Source organism: Petromyzon marinus, chromosome 22, assembly GCF_048934315.1.
Source record: "Petromyzon marinus isolate PM22_M1 ecotype Great Lakes invasive population chromosome 22, UKy_Petmar_22M1.pri1.0, whole genome shotgun sequence".
Taxonomy (NCBI): Eukaryota; Metazoa; Chordata; class Hyperoartia; order Petromyzontiformes; family Petromyzontidae; genus Petromyzon; species Petromyzon marinus.
In genome coordinates, this window is record NC_133688.1 from 1,038,075 (window position 1) to 1,061,221 (window position 23,147).

Below are 23,147 nucleotides of genomic sequence, written 5' to 3' on the forward strand. Positions count from 1 at the left end.
TCACCTGATGAAGGCCGCTTGTGTTGTGGCCGAAACGTCGTGAGAATATTATTGTGTTATTTTATTTTATCAATTTATTATTTTATTATCATTCTACGTGACTTTACCGAAAGAACCAAAGAAGATGAATCATTGCAGTCACGAAAGCTTTAAATCGAAACTCTAAACATGTGTTAATAAATGTGGAGGGAAAACCCGGAGGATCCGGAGAAAAATACACGCGACCACGGGGAGATAACATACAAACTCCAAATACAAAGGTGTCAGGGTAAGGATTTAATACACGACCTCCTGTATACCCTACAAAATAGTTAACATCTCGCCACCGTGGCACCCAATTCTGATCACATGACATAGCAAAACGAACGTCGCAGTGCATAGCAATAATTCAATTGGGCAATTACTGAGCGTTCATAAACGTGAGGGGATACAGGAGTACCCAGAGAAAACCCACTCGTGCAAGGGGGCAACCCTCTATCCCATGCAGACAGAGATGGTGCTTATCCCACTTGCTGTACTGCCTTCTCCTGGCCAGCCAGGATATGCCACCTCAACACCCACTACACCATGAACTTTGTGAACCGAGTTAAAATTTCTGGCCACGGCGAACATCAGTGGCTATCTCCCTCTTCCTCTCTCGTCCCTGCTATTATCTCCCTCTTCTTCCCGCGTCCCTCCCACTATCTACCTCTCCAATCCGTCCCACCATCTTCCTCCCTCGTCCCTCCCACCATCTCCCACTTCCTCCCCAGTACCTTCCACTATCTCCCTCTTCCTCCCACTTGGCTCTACTATCTCCCTCTTCTCCCGTCCCTCGCACCATCTCCCTTTTCTTCCCCCATCCTTCCCACTATCTCCCTCTGCATCTCCAATCCCTCGCACTCTCTCCCTCTTCCTTCCCCTTCCTTCCCACTATCACCTTCTTACTCTAACCGATCTGCCTAATCCTCCCAAATCACTCCCACTATCTCCCTCTACTTCCCCAGTCGCTCCAACTATCTCCCTCTTCATTCCCCTTTCCTGCCACTATCTCCCTCTTCCACTCCCTTCCCTCCCACTATCTCCCTCTTCCTCTCCCGTCCCCCCCGCTATCTCCTTCTTTCTCTCCCATCCCTCCCACTTTCTTCCTCCCCCGTCCCTCCCACTATCTTCTCATCCTCCCCCATCCATCCCACGATCTTCCTCATCCTCTCCCGTACCTTCCGCACCTTCCTTATTTAACACCATCAGGTTCACAGACTCGCCCTCGCTTCTCCCAAGTCAAATAGCCTAGCTTAGACACAACCCTCACCATGTTACACTGACGGCATCGACCGAGACAGCCAACAACTATCCGGCCGCCCAATTATCTAGTGAAGACGGCAGCGACCAAGTCGGCAAAGACAGTGCCAACGAGACGACTCCACTTCCCAGAACCTGCAACCGCGAGCTCTCGCTCTCCGCTGCTTTTATCCGACTCGGCGCGGCCTGGCTCCGCCCTGGCCGCGCCTCCCTTCTCCAACCCACGAGCGGGTTCCAGGGTCTTCCAGACAGGGTCTCTGTGATCCTTGCCCCAGTGCCTCCGCCCTGCTGACAAACACGCGTGAGGCTCACTGGCGTGTGTACTCCCCGTCCACCGCAGTTGCCGCTGCTGGACAACAACTATTACTCTACAGTTGTACTGCCCTTCTGTACCGTGCCCCCGAGCCATCAACACGGACTCACAGCATCAACACAGACTCACATGATCAACACAGACTCCCACGATCAACACTCACAGCATCAATACGGACTCACACCATCAACACGGAAACACAGGGTCAGTGAGCGAGATGGCGGATGAGTGCATACATGATGTGAGTGGTGGTGAGTTCAAGTTGAGCACCCAGTTTTAAATCTCATTTACTCCCACCACCCTACACACCCTACATACAACAGTCGGAAGTAAATGCCTACACACCCTACATACAATCGTCAGTAGTAGGAGTGGGGAGAAGAGGGCATCAGTGGGGGCGAGGCATGAAGCGTTGAGAAGCCCTCAGATACTCCATAAAACCCCGAGTTTCATGGAGTATAATTTTCAGCATTACAGTTCCATTTTTTTTACGTTAACAAATGTCTCGCGATATATTACACCGTATAGGTAACTAGATTGGGCGAGGGATGGTCTTTTTTGTTGAACAATCAATAAAGCTACGGTGTCGTACTGTGCCCGTATCCGTGTACGGTACTGTGCACTAAAGGAAGAAAAATCGAGCGGCTGAACCTCACTGCCTCCTTACCGGAGGCTGTAAACATCAAGTGACCTGAAAACTGCGATGGGACGTGAAAGACAACATGGAGAGACAAGAGGGCGCCACGTGTGTTCTTCCATGCCAGCAGCAGCATCATCGCAGGCAATGAGGTTCAAATGGGCACAGGAACTTTGAGGTGGACCCACGAGTGGTCGAGCCACAGGGGCGCGCAATCGGCGACCTCTATACGCTTGGCGCAATCCGCATCGTCATTTCACGGAGCCCTTGTCCGCTCGACGAGTGCGACGACGCCGTCCCACCGTCATTCGGCGCCTCGTGGTGACATCACAACAGCAAAGCGACAGATGTTGATTATTCATTTCTTGAGGCAATTCGAGGGCCCGGTTACATCACGTTGTGATACACGCACACACCGTCAACATATACTACACCGGTCATAAAAAAAAGCAGGGGATAGAAAGGTGGGGGAGCGGACCCGACCACAGGTATTGTTTAAAAGACGTCAAGCGGACCGGTGGTTTTAAATGCAAGTCCATGCAAACACCAACATCCGAACGATTGTACCAATAAATCCTGAACCTTCTGGAAGATTTCAGCTCCCGCTGGTTTGGATCAGGGTGATGTTGGGGCAAATTCCATTAATTGGGAAAGGTGGCAATCTTGTGGGAATGTCCTCGCCAGAGAAGAAACTTGTCGCTTCCATGTTTTATTTTCATCCAACGTCCCATTAGCGAGATCCAGAGCGTGACGGATTCATATGGAGTCGGCCTCCTGTAATTTTTCTGGTCTCATTCTCACCACAGGTAAATGCAGAGCCACACATCAACGTGCCAATGGGGCCACGGTTGAAGTGGTGGGGCCACGGTTGAAGTGGCGGTGGCCACGGGTCATGTGGCCTCGATGTATTTTCCATGTTGAAGGCCGATTGCCCCAAACATTGCCCGTCATATGCAGTGTCACTGAATAACGTGTGAAACATACTGTAGCATATACAAAATTTTATTTTCTTCATACATTAAATACAATAAACACAATAAACATGAAATGCATATAGGACATTTATAACTCTCTCAATGACCAAACTTGTATTTTATGAACACACTTATACAAGCAAAATATGACAAAAGTGTTCCAGATTACAGTTTCAATTGAGACTGAAATCCGGAATCATTACCCCCTACTGACAGACTAATAATACCCGCTCGCAGGCCAAGTGCTGATTCACCTTGGGGCCTCGCCTGGTATAGAGGTCGTGGGTTAAATCCCGACGCCTGTATATCTGGAGTTTGCATGTTCTCCCCGTGACCGCGTGGATTTTTCTCTGGGTCCTTCGGTTTTTCCCTCCACATTTAGAAACATGCGTTTAAAAGTATTTGGCTGCTATATATTTCTGCGTGACAAGCCACTTTATAGCACTTTCATTTGTGGCCCGGTCGTTCCTGAAAGAGAGCTATACAGCTGAGTGGGCCTTACCTGGTAAAATAAAAATAGATTAGTTTTGTTAGTTTATTTTGTGCCACAGGGGGACAGCTACGGGGGGGGGGGGTGCCCATTAAAATGGTCGAGATGAGATGCAACTTAAGGCGCTTGTGACTTCCCAAAAATATTATTTATGGCAGGTTTTCACATCTAAACATCCCGGGTGGCATTGAAGCCAAGAGCTCCCACCCTAGGTGAGTAGCTACGAGAGCGGTGCTGTGCACGGCGACACGCCACTTTCTCCATCTGCCTGACTTGGTATTTTCTTTTTTGTTACTTAAATAAATGTTAATGTTTCGTTTTGTGTATGCATGTATGTACACCGTTTGGGGAGCGGTGGTGCAGCAGTTAGCGCACTACGAACTCAGACATCTGAGTACATCGTGTGGTGTGTATAACATCGCAAAACTGGGGAGGACAAAGGCAGCCAGACGTGGGGCTGGCCACACAACCACTTCTGTGCCATGCCGGCCATCATAGGTGCTACCCGTTAAAAGCACTTGCCCCAGCAATCTGTTAACGGCGATACGGAGTACCATTGTCTTTTTGTGCAATTGTGTGCTTCTGTGTGCCACGCATGCGACGATGTAAATGTTTGTGTTTGATAAATGTACATCCGCAATGTGTGTGTGACGCGTATAATGCACGTGTGTGACGAGGGTTGGAACAGCGATTCACGCACTGCCCTATCCACGCGGCGACCTCTCCTCAACGTCTCGAGCCTCGGCGGAGAGCGCCGCGAGGTTCGACTCCAACTCCGGCTTTCCAGGGACAAACCCCCCCCCCAATGCCCCACCCCCCAGGCCCATGGGGGGGGGGGAAGTCGCTCCCCTCCCTCACTCCACGCTCAGGAACTTCCTCTTCTTCGCCGTGTTCATGTACGGTCGCCAAGGCCACTCCACCTCGGCGGTGGCCGCGTTGTCCAGCGTGCCCAGTTTAATCTCATAGACTGCGCGACACACAAAAGCAAAGATCCCCCCCATGCAGCCTTTAACAGACGGCGTGGGAAAAGCGCTGTTCGTGTGTTAGCATGTAGGAAAGCCAGCACGGCACACCAAGGGGTGGGTGTGGGTGGCCAGCATTACGTCCGATCATCTTTGAATTTACACATCGCATCTGGGGTGGGGGAATGCGAGTCGGGTCACGGTACAGCGAATGCGACCAGAGCAGCGACCCCACCGACTCAAGTTCCGATCCGCTCTACAAGTCACCCGCGGGCCACCTAGCCCGAGGCTAGACTCTTACATTCAGCCCATCATCCTCTCAGGGGTCGATAAAATTTACAACCACTTCGTAGGGAAGTCCACAAGGAATGTGGAATTTTCACCGCCTCTGCTGGGGTGTAAAGTGGAGACGAGTAACAATGTGTCAGGCAGACTTACGCTCCATCTCGAATCACGGTCCCACCTCCTTCAACTCGATGTCCTTGCCGTCGCGCTTGTAGACGTTGTGCCTGTTGGGAGGGGGGAAGGGGGGCACAGAAGTCACGGGAGGGGTCGCGGCAAGTCACACGGACAGCGCTGGACTCTCATTACGCGTCCTCGCAGACGTTTGCCAGTTAGAGGCCAGCGGCCACCCTGTTTAAAACTGCGGATGCATTAACAAATGAACAACATTACGCGCCTTCAGCTTCAGAGATGGCGTTAAATAAAAACTCTGTACTGTTGCTCGAAAACTAAAGTAAAACGAAACTATTTTTATTTTACCACTGAGCTATGTAGCTCTTTTTCACATAAAAATGTATAGCAGCAAAATACTCGAAATTCAAGTTTCTAAATGTGTAGGGAAAAACCCGGAGGACCCGGAGAAAAATCAAAGTGACCAGGAGGAGAACATGCAAACTCCGAATATACAGGCGGACACACAGCACCTGGCCCAAAAGTCTGCTCACTCTTTCCCATTCCGAGACATCTGCAAGTTGCCGGGTGGTAGGTGTCACGTTCACCGCTGAATCTCGGTACGCGCGAGCGGCTCGGCGTTAATTTTATTTATAGAGGCGTAGCGCTGCTGTTTTTAAAAGGCGTTGCCCTCACCGCAGAGAACCGTAGTGACACGACCGGCACTCTATGGAACAAAACTGTGCCACACGCCCTCCCGCATGGTCTTATGGGAGCCTCGGTATGTCTTCAGGTCAGAAGACGTACTTGAGTTTTTCTTACGGTTCCGTTTCGACGACGTATATGTACATCATGAAAATGAGAAAGGGTTATAGCCTATACGAGGGATCTTTGTGCTTTGGGGATGGGGGAGGAAGATGTGGGTGAGACTGGCACGGTGCCCGCACGCACCCTCTTTCCGAGTCGCGACGTGAAGTTGTGCATCACGAGGTGTGGGAATGCCTCGGACATCATGTCCACGTCCGGATGTCGTGCCGCATCACCACGCTCGAGAGTGTCAAGTACACCATGGCATCGTACCACGTGTCACATGAACAGCATGCCGGAAAGTTAGACACACCACAGGTGTCACACAGACTGTACTGGAGAGTTAAACACACTGCCCTTCCATCAGCGGCATCATACCATATCACACCACATACACAGTTAAGACACCACAATTCCCCGTCTGCAGCGTCATAATACACACCGCACATCGTACGCACAGCTAAATACACCTCCATCCCCCGTCTGTTGCACCGCATCACACACGTCACACCATGCATCACACCGGGGAGCGGAGTGGCTATCTCATTACACTACAAATCCGGTGACCTGACTTCGACTTCCGGTGTGTCCAAGCATCGACAGTGGGGAGACAAAAGGGGCCAGATGCGGTAATGACCACACCACCCACCCCGCCGTGTGCCCTGCCGGCCTTCGTAGGTCGCTCGACAAACAGCACTTGCCCTGACAGCCTGTTAAAGGCTACACGGGGGAGCTTTGTCGACTGTGGTGCATGCGCGTGCCTGGCATACCGCGGTGCTCATGCAGGACGATGAAGTCGTTGACGGCGTTGGCGCAGCACGCCCACACCAGCGCCTGCAGCTTGTGGCCTCCGTGGTTCATCGGCTGAGCGTTCGGCAGGATCAGCTTCATCTCCTGCGGTGGTGGTGGGATGGTGGTGGTGGTGTGGTAACATGACAGCAACCGGTCACACGCCAAGTCCGCTCTTCCCACCGGCGTCCGTCCCGGCCATGCTGCGTTCGCCCCCCCACCTCCCCGCCCTCCCACTGTATCCGACTCGGGTTGTGTTGTTTGTTTTTTCCATTGCGGAAGCCGAGCCGAGCCGTACCGGTATACGGGGTCGCCAAACCCCGTGTTGGCACAACTGGGATGCACCATTGGAAAAACTTTACTATTTTTATTTTACCAGGTAAGGCCCACTGAGCTATGCAGCTCTTTTCCAGAAGCAACCTGGCCACAAATCATAGCTCAACTAAGTGGCTTATCGTCATGTGGAAATTTATAGCAGCCAAATACTCTTAAACGGACGTCGATTCTAAATGCGGAGGGAAAAACCGGAGGACCTGGAGAGAAATCCACGCGACTCCTCGGAAAGAGGCACGCAACTCCAAATATACAGCAGGCATCAGGGTCAGGATTGAACCTGCGACCTCCTGGATACCAGGTGAGGGAGTTAACATCTCGCCACAGTGGCGCCCCCAATGGTACATCTTTCCGTGACCACCGACCGTGCGTAGTGCTACAGTAGATACATTTTCGATGAATGGAAGGGATCGGTCATCGGGAAAAGGCGGACTGAATCGCGAGGAATGAAGTTGACAAAAGCTGCATGCACCAAACCAAAGTGTCCAACGCTCCACCACTTACGACCCCCCCCCCCCCCCCCCACACAGCCTCCACCTTTCATCAACAACCAGATTTCTTCTGGTTAACTCAACGGATGCGAGTTGTCTCACACTGCACAAGCCCGATGATTGGTCGACACGACTCGTGTGAGGTGCAAGGAACTGATTCTAAAGCCGATAGAGAACACGTGTGTGTGTGCGGTAATTTAGCAGTTAGCATGCTGCCCCACAAACCTAGTGACCCGAGGTTTATTTCCGTTCATGGCCAACACCAGTGGCGATTATCTGAACTGGTCCTGGGCCTCCCCTAGATCAACTCAGCCTCAAACGAGTACCTAGTGCGGTGTTTAAACATCATTACCAGAGAGATAAAGGTGGCCAGTTGTGGTGCTAGCCACCTACACCCTCGCAAACAGCACCTGTCCCAAAAACCTGTTAAGGCTATATGGGGGACCTCTGTCTTTGCGCGCTTGTACACATGCAATACACGAGGACCCACATTCCTCGTGTGACCCCAAACCCTGTAGCCCCTGTGACCCCGTGCCCGCACCTTGATGAACTGCTTGAGGAGGGAGCTGGGGTCGCGTGAGGTCGTCGCCATGATGTGTGGGTCCTTCACGCCGGCTCAGCGGTACTCGTCATCCATGTGGCTGCTCAATCCTACTGACACGGGGGGGGGGGGGGGTGGATAGAAAGAGGTGGTAGATGGGGCAGGGGGGACGGAGAGGGTAGGTTATCATTTGCCATACTTCACCGTGCAGGTGAGTGAAGGTGTGTGTGTGGGTGGATGGAAGGAGCGACCAGGAATGGTTGAGAATATCACTCTGCAGTGATCGCGTTGATTTTGTGTAGCGAGCTGAGCAATAATGAGACCTGGATGAGTCCCAATTGCAAGAGTGGGTGGGTGATATGGCAGGTGAGTGGGTAAATTGAGTAAAATGATGAGTGAGTGAATGAGTGCGTCAGTGCATGTTAAACCTCTTTGTTACAGCACGTAGCCAACCGTGGTAATCGGAAGTGTGACAAACTAACCACAAAAAGTAGTTCTCAAGAAATGAGTTTGTCAATCTAGACGATGATTTAAAAGTGCAAAGCTCCAGTGGCTTCCTAATATTGTAAGGAAGACCGCTCCAGAAGGAAGACTGCTCCAGAAGCACACGTTATGTGGTGACCACGGCCTTCATTTGACATTCCACAAAAATTTACGCCAGCCATCACACACACACACGGCCGACTCTTTTTCCACGTTCACGCCACGGGATTTTTCAAAGTCCACTTGGGAAGCAATCGCCGTGCAGTATTTACGGTTAACGCAACTGCGGCATTAAACCCATTAAACCGGTGGGGGGGGGGGGGGGTTGAGGGCCCGCCATTCTCGAACCGCGAACCTCCGCGGCAAAACACGGTGCCACCGCTTGGCAGGAAGGACCGACGGCGAGCCGGGGATGCGCGCCGACTCGGCGTGTCTAGCGGGCGGAGACGCGCGACGCTTATCCCTCTGCCTCGGGAGTCTCGCGGGAAGGAAGAGAGAGAGAGATGCGAGGAGACGTGATGGTGAGGGATGTGAGATCACCCTCCCCTCCCTGGTCGAACTCCACGGCCTTCTGGAGTTCAAGCGCCTCCCACCGCAGGTCCGTAGGCAGCACCAGGTTTTCTTCGGTGACGACGTCAGGGGGACAGGGGGCAGTGGGTGGGGGGCGGGCAGGGGAGAATTAACAAGGAAGAAAAATCATGCGCACGCATGGATTCATTCGGAAACGCTTTCCAACGCGCGGTTGTCTTCTCGCCTGTATTGTCAGACCGTCTTGTCCCATCTTAGTCCGTCTTGCGTGTCTCATTGTCTCTAGATCCGTCTCTAGTCTGTCTTGCGTGTCTCAACGTCTCTAGTCTGGCTCGCTGTCTCTCGTCTGTCTTGTCGTCGCGAGCCCATCTCTAGATCCGTCTCGCCGCCCGTTACCATCGAGCGCCCTCTTGAGCCGCGCCTTCTCCTCTACGAGGACCTTCTTGGCCTCCTGCGCCTTGCGGTAGAGGTACTCGCCGTGCAGTTGCGCCTCCTCAGCTGCACCACCAAACAAAGACAAAGATCCCCCATGTAGCCTTCGACAGGACTGTCGGGTGCAAGTGCTGTTAACGAGCAGCACCTTTGATACACGAAGGGGGGTAGGTGGCCAGCACCACATCCGGCCGCCTTAATTTCCCCAGTGGCGATGTTTACACAACGCACCAGGTACTCATTTGAGGCTGAGTTGACCAAGGGGAGGCCCAGGAACGGAATCGTCACCAGTGTTGGCCGTGAGCGGGAATTGAACTCGGGTCGCTGGGTTAGTAGTGCAGCGTAGTGCTAATCGCGAGACGACCATAAACAACAACCGCCATTCGCCACGAAGTGGTGGAGATGTCACCACGGCGCTCGTGCCAGGCTACGTGCAGGTTAAGGCCACATGAAGCGTCGAACGCCCGCTGGCAGCAGGAGGTCACAGACAGACAGACCCAGGTTGCCATTGGTTGCTTGACTGAGATGACTGGCCGATGCACCACCTGTGCCCCCTACTGTGCTACACTACCGCTCCCACCTACACAAACTCTCTTGGGCTATACTCTTTGGTTCTTTCGGTAAAGTCACATAGGCATAAAATATAAAATAAATTAAATCACGACGTTTCGGGCACAACACAAGCGTCCATCATCAGGTGGGACAAACCACAGCAAGAAACAATTGCCGACGTGGGCAAAAGAGCTGCTGTAAACAAGAGACTATATAGGTAAGAGAAGGGGGGAGGATCAGGGAGGAGAGATAGAGAGGGGGGGTATGAGGGGAGTGCTGAAGAGAGCGGGGCTGGGAGTGGGAAGCTTAAGAAATTAGAGATGCGGAAAGTTAAGGCAACACCATAAAGCAGTTAAGGTTTTACCTGGTTAATAACATTCTTCCAATGATTACTCAATTTGTATCCATCTTCTCGGTTGAAGTTATGTCTGTGTTTATATATCTGAATGGCTTCATGAACAAACCTTTGATAGTAGCCCAAAGGTTTGCAGAGCGGCACCACGATACTCCTAGCGACGTCGTTGATTAATGTCTGTAATTAATATCGATGGTGAATCTCTGTAATTAATATTGATGATTCGATTCCACGAGAACAGATTCCACAAGAATCGATTCCACAACTATTTTAGTAAAGCGAAGTACGCGATTCGATTCAAACGTGTTCGTTCCGGTCTCATCAGAATCGGTATTGATTCTGTGCTGGAGGAATCCAATGAGCTATAAAGCTCTTTGATCACAGATGTGCCAGTAGGGGGCACGGGGTCATAACGTCACAACAAACAATACAAAAACGATAGGAGTGCAAAGGGAATGGTAGCAAACCACTAAAAATAGATGAAATAAACCATATAAGTTCATACTCTTTGGTTCTTTCGGTAAGAAGTCTCGCTCTCCATTCCACCCACTACAACTGGCGTCAGAAGTAGCCAAATAGTAATATGAATCGCTATAATGGAGACGCGAAGAAAAACTCGTACCAGGGCTCCAGTGGAAGAGGAGGACGACTCAACACCACTGGGGTTGGCAGCCCCGGAAGGGGGAGGAGAAGCGACGACGGCCGAGCTGCTCACTGCCCGGCCGCCCAGCGGCTCACCACCGTCAGAGAGGGCGCTTCAGGTGGCTCACTCCCGCCTCGCCCAACTCCTGCACGCGGCGGCATCCATCCTCGACGAAATACATCGCGGGTTATAACCACAACAAATATAATCACAATCACTGCGACCATAATCGCCGTAACCACAAATATAATCATAACCACCAGCTACATAACCACAAGTATAAACACTACTGCCACAAATATAACCATAACCACCACAACCATAACAACCAACATAACCACCACAACAACCACAATGATGCTGATACACTCTCACACCATGTGGGTCCCCTTGTCTCCTTGTGTCTCCCTGTGGGTGAGTGGATGGGTTGGCGAGAGAGTCGGTGGGTTGGCAAGAGAGTCGGTGGGTTGGTGAGAGAGTGGGTGGGTGGCAGAGTGAGTGACCGGTGGCAGAGTGAGTGACCGGTGGCAGTGGGTGACCGGTGACTAAGTGGGTGGGTGGCAGTGGGTGACCGGTGACCAAGTGGGTGGGTGGCAGTGGGTGACCGGTGACGAAGTGGGTGAGAGAGTGGGTGGCTGAGTGGGTGGCCGAGTGGGTGGCTGAGTGAATTGGTGAGTGGATGAGTGCCAGAGTGGGTGGGTGAATGGCTGAGTGGGTGGGTGAGAATCAGTATGTTTTTGCTGGAGGAATCCGATGAGCTATGAAGCTCTTTTTCATAGATGCCCAGAGAGTGGCTGAGTGGGTGGCTGAGTGAGTGTCGGTGGGTGTGAGTGGGAATGAAATCTAACCTGCACCTCTGCATTGCAAATCCAGCGAGCTAACGCCCTGCGTGTGGTGGGGTAAAGTGTGGGCATGGCCACTTTGCTCCAACACGTCCGGACCAGCGTGGAAGAGTAGACCAAATACCTCTATATAGCGGCCTCTAGTGGATGCCTTTTCCAGCAGCAGGCGATTCGCCTCCACAACAAACCCGTCCCTCCAGGGATAAAAACACACGGCAGTCTGGGAGTGCCTCTCATCAGCTATGGCTCAACACGAGGGCCACTCTGGAGCCGGTTTCCACCGTCAGCGCCTCATCAGCAGCAGCAGCATGGCCGGGCTCTGCTTGAAGCAGCGCCGTGAACTCAGCAGGCGTCTAGGACGTGACGGCTGTGGGCCAGGCGCCTCCTCCTCTGTCTCCCCCCACCACCGCCGCCACTGCTGATGTGTGCACACCGCGCGAGGTTCTCACCTTCAGGCTGAGTCGACGTAGAGGAGGCCCAGCGAGCCGCCGCTTCAGAAGCTTTCGCGAGCCACTGACGGTGGCCGTGAGCGGGAAACCAAATCGGCCGCTCGCCACCCACAATCCACAGCGCGCGCCGCCTCCACTCGCCCCCTGCCTGACCGGAAGTAGCAGCGGGGGGAGGGGGGTGGGCAATGGGGGCGTGAGGGGGGGGGTTGAGGGGGAGCATGGGCGGGGGTTGCCAGGGGGGGCAAGGGGGGTCGCGAGGGGGGGAGATGCTTGGGGGGGGGGGGGTTGTGAAGGGGGAGGGGCAGGGGGGGAAAGAGGGAGCATGGGGGAGGAGCTTAGGTGAGGGGGAGGAGCTAATGGCTATTACACCACGCCGCGTCTCGCGCCACGTGCTTCCCCTGGCAGTTTGGCCGTTATGCGTGGAACCGAGCTGTGGGTGAGTGGTGGCGGTGGTGGTGTGAGTCTTTCTACGTGAGTCTGTGTGTGAGTCTCTCTAAGTGAGTCTCTCTAAGTGAGTCTCTCTGTGTGAGTCTGTGTACGTGTGTGTGGGTCTGTGTGAGTCTGTGTGTAGCAGTGACCCGGTCTCAAATGAGTACCTGGTGCGATGCGTAAACATCGCCACTGGGGAGACAAAGGCGGTCGGGCGTGGTGCTAACCACCCACCCCTTCGTTTACCGTGCCGGCCTTCATACGTACTGCTGGCTAACAGCACTTGCCCCTACAGCCTGTTAAGGCTCTATGAGGATCGTTGTCTTTGGTGTCCTGTATTAGCAGGAGGAGGAGTGGTGGTGTTAATGTTGGTGGTATTAGTGGTGGTGGTGGTGTTAGTGATGGTGGTGTTAGTGGTGGTGTTTGTGGTCTTAATAATGGTGGTGTTGGTGTTAGTGATGGTGGTGTTAGTGGTGGTGGTTCGAGGTATTGTTGCTGGTGTTAGTGATGGTGGTGTTGGTGGTATTAATGGTGGTCGTGTTAGTGATGGTGGTATTGTTGGTGGTATTATTGGTGGTAGTGTTAGTGGTGGTGGTGTTAGTGGTAGTGGTGTTGGTGGTGGTGGAGTTGATGTTGGTGGTGGTGTTTTTAGGGTTCGTAGTGTTAGTGGTGGTGTTAGGAGTGGTGTTAGTGCTGGTGTTAGTTGTGGTGTTAGTTGAGGGGAGCGGTAGTGTAGCGATTAACGTGCTGCGCTACAAACCTGGCGACCCGGGTTCGATTTTCGCTCACGGCCAACACCAGCAACGATTATCTGAACCGGTCCTGGGCCTCCCCTAGGTAGACTCAGCCTCAAATGAATACCTGGTACGATGTGTAAACATCGCCGCTAGGGAGACAAAGGCGGCCAGGCGTGGTGTTAGCCACCCACCCCCTCGTGTGCCATGCCGACCTTTATAGGTGCTCGCTAGCAGAAATTGCCCCTACAGTATATTCAGGCTATACGGGGGATCTGTCTTTGTTAGTGGTGGTGGTGTTAGTAGTGGTGTTAGTGGTGGTGCTAGTGGTGGTGTTTGTCGCGGTGTTGCTGGTGTCCGAACAAAGGAGCGACGCTCACAACAACGACCTTTGACCTGGGCGGCTGAAATGTAGCACGTTGGCACAGTCATCTCAGTCAGTCAACTCTTGGCACCTGGGTCTGACCTGTGACCTGTCAGTGAGCCTTCAGCATTTCACGTGGTCTCAAAGTGCACCTGGCCTGGCATTTGCTGCTACTTAGTGGCAAATGGCGGTCTTTGTTGTTTTTGTTGTGTTTCGTGTTGTGGGTGAGTGGTGAGGTTGTGAGTCTGTGATGATGATGTGAGTCCGTGTTGATGATGAGAGTCCGCATTGTGACATGACGCGTGTTTAGACATGAGTATTGTCGCACACCATCGGTTTTGTGTGACCCTCACCTGCGTCTCCCGCTCTCCACGCAGAGACCCGGACCGTGCGAGAAACGCAGTGAGCTCTGAGCACCCTACTCTGCAAGTTGCTGCCATGGAGGTACGTGTGGCTCTTCAACTCGTGTGGTAAAATATGGGTGGACGTGTGTTTTCCCCTCGACTTGTGCCTACCTGTCACCTACCTGTATACCTGGATGTGCTTCTCCTTGTCCGCCTGAGTATGTGTATGTCTATCAGAGTGTGTCTCCGAGATCCTGTTGGTGTGCCTGCCTGTCTACGCGTGAGCATTTACAGCACTATTATCTATCCACTGATGAATGAGAATGCCTTCCTCCCTGAGACCTTGCTACCCCTCAAATGCTGTGATGGAATAATCCGCCAAGCGCCGATTTTGTCGCACCATCTCTCTGGTGGCTCTCCTCTCCGATGTGTTTCCTTCCTTGGCTGCCGCTCCGTTATTATTCTTCACTATCAGCCATTGTTGTCCCTCCTTGCCATGGCTCGTCATGCCCGATCCCCAATCACTCTTTAACAATTTGAACAATCCCTGCGTGTGACCTCAAAATCCACGCATCTTTCATTGTTAATCCAAGCATGGCATCTGATATTGGCCAAATATTCCAATGCTGAGAAACGACAACATCTCGGCAGGACCCTCCTGAATGTGGAGCCCAGGATCTCAGAGATGCTGGCTCAGTGCTCGCCTTCTGCACTTGCTCCAACATCTTAATCAAGCCTATGTGGTGGACCTTTGTCTTTGTGTGTGTGTAGATGAGCCGAGCTGGAGAGGCTCGGAGTAACGACACGTCTTGCACCACGTGGAGTGCGCTGTCCTCAGACGGCACCGGCTCCATCTGTAGCAAATCGCCGAAAGGTAAGAACAGTAATGAGGGACGTCACAGTAGCCATGGTAAATAGTGGGACATCATGATGGCCATGTTGCATGGGGGACGTCACAGTGCCTTTGGTGTATGAGAGATTTTATGGTGATTGTATGGGTGATGTCAAGATAGCAATGCTACATGGGGGACTTAATGGTAATCATGTTTTGATTTAAAGCTTTCGTGGCTGCAGGGATTCATATTCTTGGTTCTTTCGGTAAAATCACGTAGAAGGGCAATAATAAAATTATAAAAATATAAAACAATAAAAATCTCACGACGTTTCGACTGCAACACAAGTAATCATCATCAGGTGTGAAAACCACAGCAAGAAAAATTGAAATTTTCTTGCTGTGGTTTTCACACCTGATGATGATTGCTTGTGTTGCAGTCGAAACGTCGTAAGAATTGTATTATTTTATTATTTTATTGTTTCCCTTCTACGTGACTTTACCGAAAGAACCAAGAATATGGTAATCATGTTGCATTAGAGACTGCATCATGGTTGCCATGTTACATGGGGGACTTCATGGTGGCCATGTTGCATGGGGATAATTATCTGTGCTCTGGCCTCAGTACTGAAACAACATCAAACGCTTTCAGAATTGCTTCTGCGGCCATCTTGAATGCTCTTCCAATATTAGGAAACCACTGAAGCTATCCGCGTTTAAATCATCAAGTTTGACAACTAATATCTATACTCATTCGCTCTTTCGGTAATGTCACCTAGGTAGAAATAAAATAAAACAAATCACGACGTTTCTATCGCAACACAATCAATCTTCATCAGGTGGAACAACCACAGCAATAATAAAATGCTGAAGTAGGTGAGAGAGCTGCTGTGGCAAGAGGTTATCGGTAAGAAAGGGGGGAGGAGCAAGCGGGGGAGAGAGAGGGGAGCTGCGTCAGCGCTAGGGGGAGAAGAAGTGAGGCTGGGGGGGGACGTAGGCGGAGGTAGAAGTGGTAAGCTGAGTATGGGACATGGTGGGAAAGTAAATCTGAAAAATCTACTAGTACCTGGCGCGTGTGATGGAAACAACCACAACCAGTTAAGGCTTTACCTAGTTAATAACATCCATCGAATGATTGCTCAATTTGTATCCATCTTCTCGGTTGAAGTTATGTCTATGTTTGTATATCTGGATGGCTTCATGAAAAAACCTTTGATAGTTACCTGAAGGTTTGCAGAGTACCTTGGTCTCGGAAAAAAACAATATCACGCGAGCCCACAGCGTTATAACAATGGTCAGACACGGCAGAGGTATTGGTTCTGCGATGTTTCAGATCTGCCTTGTGTTCGCTAACACGGTCCGCGACATGTCAATTCGTTTTCCCAATGTAACTGCTACCGCAGGTACAACTCAGTTTGTCGACTCCAGGATATTGCATGTCAGGATGGGATTAGATCACGGATTTTGTGTACTGTATTGAATCGGACTTGGATCTTGTGTTTGTTTAAGATTTTGGAAATATTTTTGGTAACACCTGCTATGTATGGTAAAGTGATGGTCTTGATAGGCGTCTCAGTGGATTGTTTCTACATGGTTGGAGAAACAGCTTTGCGAATAATACTGTCCCAGTACCCATTCATCTTAAGAGTCTGGTGTACGTGTTCCAGTTCACTGGCTTGGTGGTGTTGGTTGCAAATGCAGTGGCCCTATGGTGTAGTGGTTTGATGAGGGAATTCTTCTGCGCCGGATGGTGGTGGGAATTAGGTTTTAGATAGGTCTCTTCTCAAACAAAACATCCAGGAATTAGTAGCTTACCATCATTCTCCACTTCCATGGTGAATTTGATGGATGGGTGTATGGAATTTATGTTGTTGAGAAATTGATTCAATGTTGGCAGGCCATGTGGCCAAATGACGAAAGTGTGATCTACGTATCTCTTCCACAAGGAAGGACGTTGGATGCATGTCTGGATGACATCAGTTTCAAATTTCTCCATGAAAACATTCGCTATCACTGGTGATAAGGGGGGACCCATGTGGGTACCTTCATTTTGTTTGTAGAAAGTACCATTCCTGGTGAAGTAAGTGCTGGTTCAGCGTTTCTACTGCTGCATGCATTTTTTTTTCCGCCTGAGGACGACCGCTTGTGTTGCGATCGAAACGTCGTCATTTATTTTATTTTATCCATATGTGACTTTACCGAAAAAAACAAAGAGGAAGTGTTAGTAAGGCAGTTCCTAACCAAAGTTGGTACATCAGCATTCAGTCCATGTTGGACCAAGTCTTCAATTATTGCTAAGGTGTCAGGTACAGGAACCTTGGTGAACAGAAAGACTACATCAAAGCTGACGAGCAAATCATCTGGGGACAGTGAAATGCCTTTGATTATAGAGATAAAGTGAGCTGAGTTTCATACTGCTGAGGTAGTCTTGCCTGTGAATGGAAGCAAGGTCTCAGACAGAAATTGGGCCAGTTTGTAGGGAGGTGAGTTGATAGTGGAAACGATGGGTCGAAGTGGAGTATCTTCTTTATGGATTTTTGGAAGACCATATAATCTGGGTGGTCTATTAGCAGAAGGTTTTAGGGAGAACTGCTTGAATGGTTCGATTAGAGAAGTCGAATTGGTAATGATATTGTTTGTTTTTAAAGCCAGGCAGTTGGTCGGATCTTTGTTGATTTTGGTGTAATTGCTATCATTAAGAAGGTCCTGGATTATGTTGCTGAATGTGGTTTTATCCATGATGACAGTAGCATTGCCCTTGTCGGCTGAGAGGATGACTTTGTCCTCTCTATTTTTTAATTTGGTGAGTTCAGAGCGCTCGTCCTTGCTGATGTTATTAATAGGATTCTTAGCATTTTTAAAGATGGTGGCAATTTTAAATCTTGCCACGTCTGTCGGGATGTGTCCCAAGCCTTTGAGGGCTACATCTACCTGGGTTTTTATATCATCCACTGGGATGTGTTTGAGGGTGACAGCAAAATTCAGCCCTCTAGCTAGTACCGATTTTAGGCTATCGGAGATTGTGCTGTTACTCTGATTAATAGCAGTCTTTTTTTATGTGTGGATCTGGTTTCTTTTTTGACAAGTTATTGAATTTAGCAATAAGGTTAACCTTGCATTTGGAAGACATTGTTGTGGCAGAAGAAGCAGTCATGTTATCTACAAGGTTCCAATCAGATGCGGACATTTTATCTGTTAATGTTAAGTGTGATTGTAGGAGACATTTGTCTAAATTATCAAGTTCAAGCCGGAGTAGTCTTATCCTCTCTGAGATTAGAGAAAGGCTAGCTCTGAATAAGATCCGTTTAGAGTTGGGTTAAGTGACAGAAGCAGATGTGAGTTTAAATGTGGTCGGTATTATCTTGTTGTCGCGGCATCTCTTCAGAAAGGTGAGTGACTCGAACATGTGAGCCTTCTTGTCTCGCAGTCTGTTAATGGTTCTAACAGATGTGTGGAACCTATTTGCGTGGTTAGTTTATTAACCTTCCCCCACACTGTTGATTAGCACCATTGGCTACATGCGGTGCAAAAGAATTTCAACATACATAGCTGGGATTGGCAAAAACATCCCAATCCTGAAATATTTACCCTATAAATTGCACAAAAGTTTGGTTCACACACCTGTTGTTGTTATTCTCCTCGTGCCTACAGAAATCCTGGCTCACTTTGGCCCTCACTTGACCGACCGCGAAAAGCTGGAGCTCACAGCCATGCAAGAAGTGTGGTACTTTGCGCTCGACAACAAACCCAAGGGATGCAACAGGCATGGATATGATGACGACGAACGTAATTACATTCTGGTGAGGCTCACCACAAAACTACAGCCTTGGGGGCGGTCACAGGGCCCAGAGATAGCGGGGTTTGTGGCTTCTTATTATTGCACCTGAATTACCAACCAGGGCACACACCAACGCGCTTCAAAATCAGAATGTTTAATCCCGAGTAAAGCCCTTTTAGATAAGAAGCAATTTTTCAAGGGAATCTTCGCCAGCAGACAGTATCAAAGCATTCGACAATTACACCCACTCACACACTTACTCACCCACCCCCAGACGCACTCACTTGCTGACTCACTCACTCATTCACCCACTCAATCACTCACCGACCCACTCGCCCACTCACCAATGCACTCACCCGCACACATCTGAATCAGAAGTTTATTTCCCGAGTAAAGCCCATTGAGCTCAGAAGCTCTTTTTAAGGGTGACTCAGCCAGCAGACATCTGAGCATTACAAATTATGGTTAAAAATAACTTCATAATTCCAAGCAAATTTTTTTGTTAAAATTACATTCGCACTTCTTAAACGTTGTGATTTTAACAATAGTCAGTTTAAATGATTGTACCTTTTGTTCAGTTCCGACATGATCACCTCCACTACCGCTATGAGGTGCTCAAGATGATTGGGGAAGGAGGTCAAGGCCAGGTGATCCAGTGCCTTGACCACAAGAGGAACACCCTGGTAGCTGTAAAGATCCTGGTGTCACCGTCGAGGTAAGACTTCAGAGACGTGCCATCACGAGGCCGACGTTAAGTCCATTGCCGTGCAATGCGGTGGTGACACTCATGCTTCACAGCGAGAAGGGGGGACTTGGTTCGGCTCCTGACTCGGGCACCATCGTGTGTGGAGTGTGTACCTTCTACCCCTGTTCTGCATCGGTTCCTTCTAGGTACTCTGGTTTTTCGTCTCTAAAGCTTAAAATACATACACACACAGTGTGAACTGGTATCGGCCAAAACATCCCATTGCTACAAGATTACCTCCACATTACAGTAAGTCATCATTTAATGCTGTAGATACATTCATGAAAAGTTCCGCGTTAAGCGAAAAAGCATTGAGCGAAAAGAATCTCTCCATAAATAATGTAACAATAAAGTTTGGCGAGATGCAATGTATGCATACACTGTGAGATGATGAGACCAATAACTGAGGCTATGCTATAGTAATAGGTTTTACCCTTTTAACTGGCACAAAAACTGACACCTTCTTTGGTTCTTTCGGTAATGTCACGTAGAATGAGAATAAAATAATAAAATAATACAATAAAATTATCACGACGTTTCGGCCACAACGCAAGCGGCCGTCTTCAGGTGAAAGTTACAGACCTGTCGGGACGACAGAGCTCAACACACCCGAGACGGCTTTTCTTAGAGCTTAGTCTCCACTGGTGTTGGACCAGAAGAGTGGAGACTAGGCTCTAAGAAAAGCCGTCTCGGGTGTGGACCAATCAAATTCAAGGACAGTGCATATTATTATCAGAGTTGTCTCTTTTGTTTGCATTTTGACTGCTTGTGTTGTGGTTATTGCAAACATGATGCCTTGAATAAAGGTGTCAGTTTTTGTGCCAGTTAAAAGGGTAAAACCTATTACTATATCTTGTTACTGGCAAAGGAGGTCTCATAATGAGGCTATGCTGTCACGTTACTTTTATCATTCCGAGTACTGTATCATACCGCTCAACAGTGCAGCTCAAAAAAGTATTTTGTTGTCGACTACTCACAAACCACGTTATGATGGGCGTATTCCGTGTTATAATGGGTGCGTATCTTGTTAGAATGTGCGTGTTCCATGTTGTAATGGTCGCGTTTCTTGTTACAACGGACACATTCTGCATTGTGTAAAAAGTGTTGAAGAACCACGTTATAACGAAAACGCGTTGTTTTAACGGGCGTTTGCATTTAGTTTTCCCGAATGACCAATCCAATTTGAATGGCTCTTCACCTTCAAATCCTATTGGGTACCCTACGCCAGCTCCTGTGCCCCGTATGGTACCAATGAGAGTCGAGAACGCTACTCTAGCTCACAATGCCGTTAGACCTGGTGAAAGTATATTTAATTATTAATTCTGAATAGCATTTGCCTCTGGGTGTCCCTTAAGCAAGTGTAAGTTATTAATTTGTGGACTTCCTCTGCGCAGCTCCAAGGAAGAAACATTGCAGAGGATGGAGCTCCAGATAGCTCTGGAACTTCAGAGTGAGGACAGCAATGAAGATTACAACGTCATCAAAGTCCTAAACAGCTTTGATTTCAGGGGACACCACTGCCTTGTCCTGGAGCTGTTGAAGTATGTACCGCGTGTTCCATCTCCCCCTCCCTCCGCTAATAGCGTGGTTAACTGATTAACTAAACAAACTTTTTTGTTTTCGTGGGAAAGTCCACTGACCTATTAGTTATTTTTTTGTAAGCGACCTGCCCACAAATGATAGCTTAACAAAGTAACTTATCACGTGGAAATGTATAGCAGCCAAATACTATGAATGCATGTCGATTCGAAATGTGGAGGGGAAAACCAGAGGACCTACAGAATAATCCACATGATCACAGGGAGAACATGCAAACTCCAAATGTACATGCGTCAGGTTCGGAATCAAACCCCACGACCTTACCAGGCGGAGTTGTTATCTTCTCCCCATGGATAACCCTCTACCACCTGGCAAAAATGCCAATGAAATCAAGTTGTCAAGTGGGCAAATGAGCCAACTAATTTGGTTCATCGACAAACCAACGACCTGAACCTACACTGAACTATGACTCTGAATATTGGTCGTGAACATGCACGAACAATATTAAGATTGTTGTTAGCAGAATCAGCACAGCATTTAAGGAGATGACACTGACACTGTGTTGGTGTTGTTTCTGCTTTTGTCTCTCTCACAGGGAGAGCCTTTATGATGTGATGAGAGAATCGGGGTTCCGGTTGGACATGGAAATGGTGAAAAGTTATACCAGGGGAATCCTCATGTTCCTGTCCCACATCTCTTCCAGGAACATAGTTCACGCGGACATCAAGCCAGTGAGTGGACACAGCATTCAGTATGATTTTGTTGCAGAGGCGTATTGTTAGTAGGGAATCGTTCCACGGAGAAAACCGGCCACATTAGTCACAAGGTCTATGCGTTCGCTGTTTCCATCTAACTGGAAGGAGGCAGGGTCATTGTACCCCTGGTGAAGATAATGCGGTATGAATTAAACTGTAGTGTAGAGTCGTGTCGGTATTGGGGACTCACCATAGACAAAACCGGCAACGTTGATCACAGCGTTGCCCCAGTCCTTCGGAGACAGAAACTGGAGCAAATAAAGACTATTTCCTAAGTGTGCCAAACGTGTATTTTGACCTGACAGCTGCCCGTTGTCGGCTTCCACACTGCGAATGGAAAACTTCCGAAGACAAACGCGCGGTGGATAGCGTCATGGAATACGCGAGCTCTCATGTGTAGCTTTTGGTCCGTAACCCGTTAAAGGGCACTCTTGCAGCTGTGAGCTCAATGCACTCTCCTGTCAGAGGAACCATGATCAGTTGTCAATAGAGCTGCCCTCCTTTACTTCGATGGTCCCTTAGAGTGCTTTGAACATGAGCCTCAAATCAAATCTCTTTTCTAGATGCAATTGAAAGGGGCAACCCCCAGTAATAGCTGTCAACAAACATCAAATGTTGCACTTGACTGACGCTCGTTGACGGCACTACGCCTCGTCTAGTTCCCCTGTTTAGCGTAGGTGGTGGTACGTGATCGTTCCACTGCTGTCTGAATGTTATCGGCATAACCTCTGCATTTGAATTCATTCTGCCCCTTCTCCTGCAGGAAAATGTTCTCATCAAGGACACCGTGACCGGCACTGTGAGGGTCACTGACTTTGGCACGAGCTTTTTTGTGGAAAGTCAACGTGAGTGACCTCTCCTGGGTGTGAGCGTCTGCGTGTGGGTGTTTGTCTGATTGTGTATATGTGTGAGTATCTGCGTGTCTGTACATGTGACTGTTCATGTGTGTGATGAAGATGCTGTTTAAGAAACAGTGAGTACACAAACACATATATGTGTTGTTCTTGTGATTGGTGTGCAGCTATGAATGTTGGTGGGACTCTGGAATACTCGGCTCCGGAGCTGCACTTGGGCTACAGCTTGACCTGTGGCGTAGACATGTGGGCGCTGGGTTGCACGGTGGCGGAGTTGGCGACGGGCAGGCAATTATTTCAGTCCGACAGTGACAAAGATTACCTCCCGCGCTGCATTGAGGTATTTCCCACTGGGCGTCCATCCGCTCGTGATGCCCCTCTCTTTCCTTGGAGTCGTGGGTTTTGGGGGTGGCAGGAGGGGAGGTGGCCACTTAGTGATCTGGCGAATAGCGGCCGTCGTATGTTGTGTATGAGTGTA

At 49.7% G+C, this 23,147-nt stretch overlaps 1 protein-coding gene across 2 annotated transcripts; it reads right to left on the minus strand.

Moving 5' to 3' along the window:
• Positions 1-5,720: 5,720 nt before the first annotated feature.
• Positions 5,721-9,111, minus strand: LOC142925617 (U3 small nucleolar ribonucleoprotein IMP4-like). 2 transcript variants are annotated; one of them, XM_076068665.1, is made up of 3 exons: positions 9,035-9,111; positions 8,012-8,121; positions 5,721-6,751 (listed from the first exon to the last, which is right to left on the minus strand). In XM_076068665.1, the coding sequence occupies exons 2-3, from the start codon at positions 8,060-8,062 to the stop codon at positions 6,578-6,580; spliced, it is 225 nt and encodes a 74-aa protein (XP_075924780.1). In that variant the 5' UTR covers positions 8,063-8,121; positions 9,035-9,111; the 3' UTR covers positions 5,721-6,577. The 2 variants fall into 2 exon arrangements, with proteins under 2 accessions (XP_075924780.1, XP_075924779.1); XM_076068664.1 differs by lacking the exon at positions 9,035-9,111 and adding an exon at positions 8,850-9,021.
• Between the last annotated feature and the right edge of the window lie 14,036 nt (positions 9,112-23,147).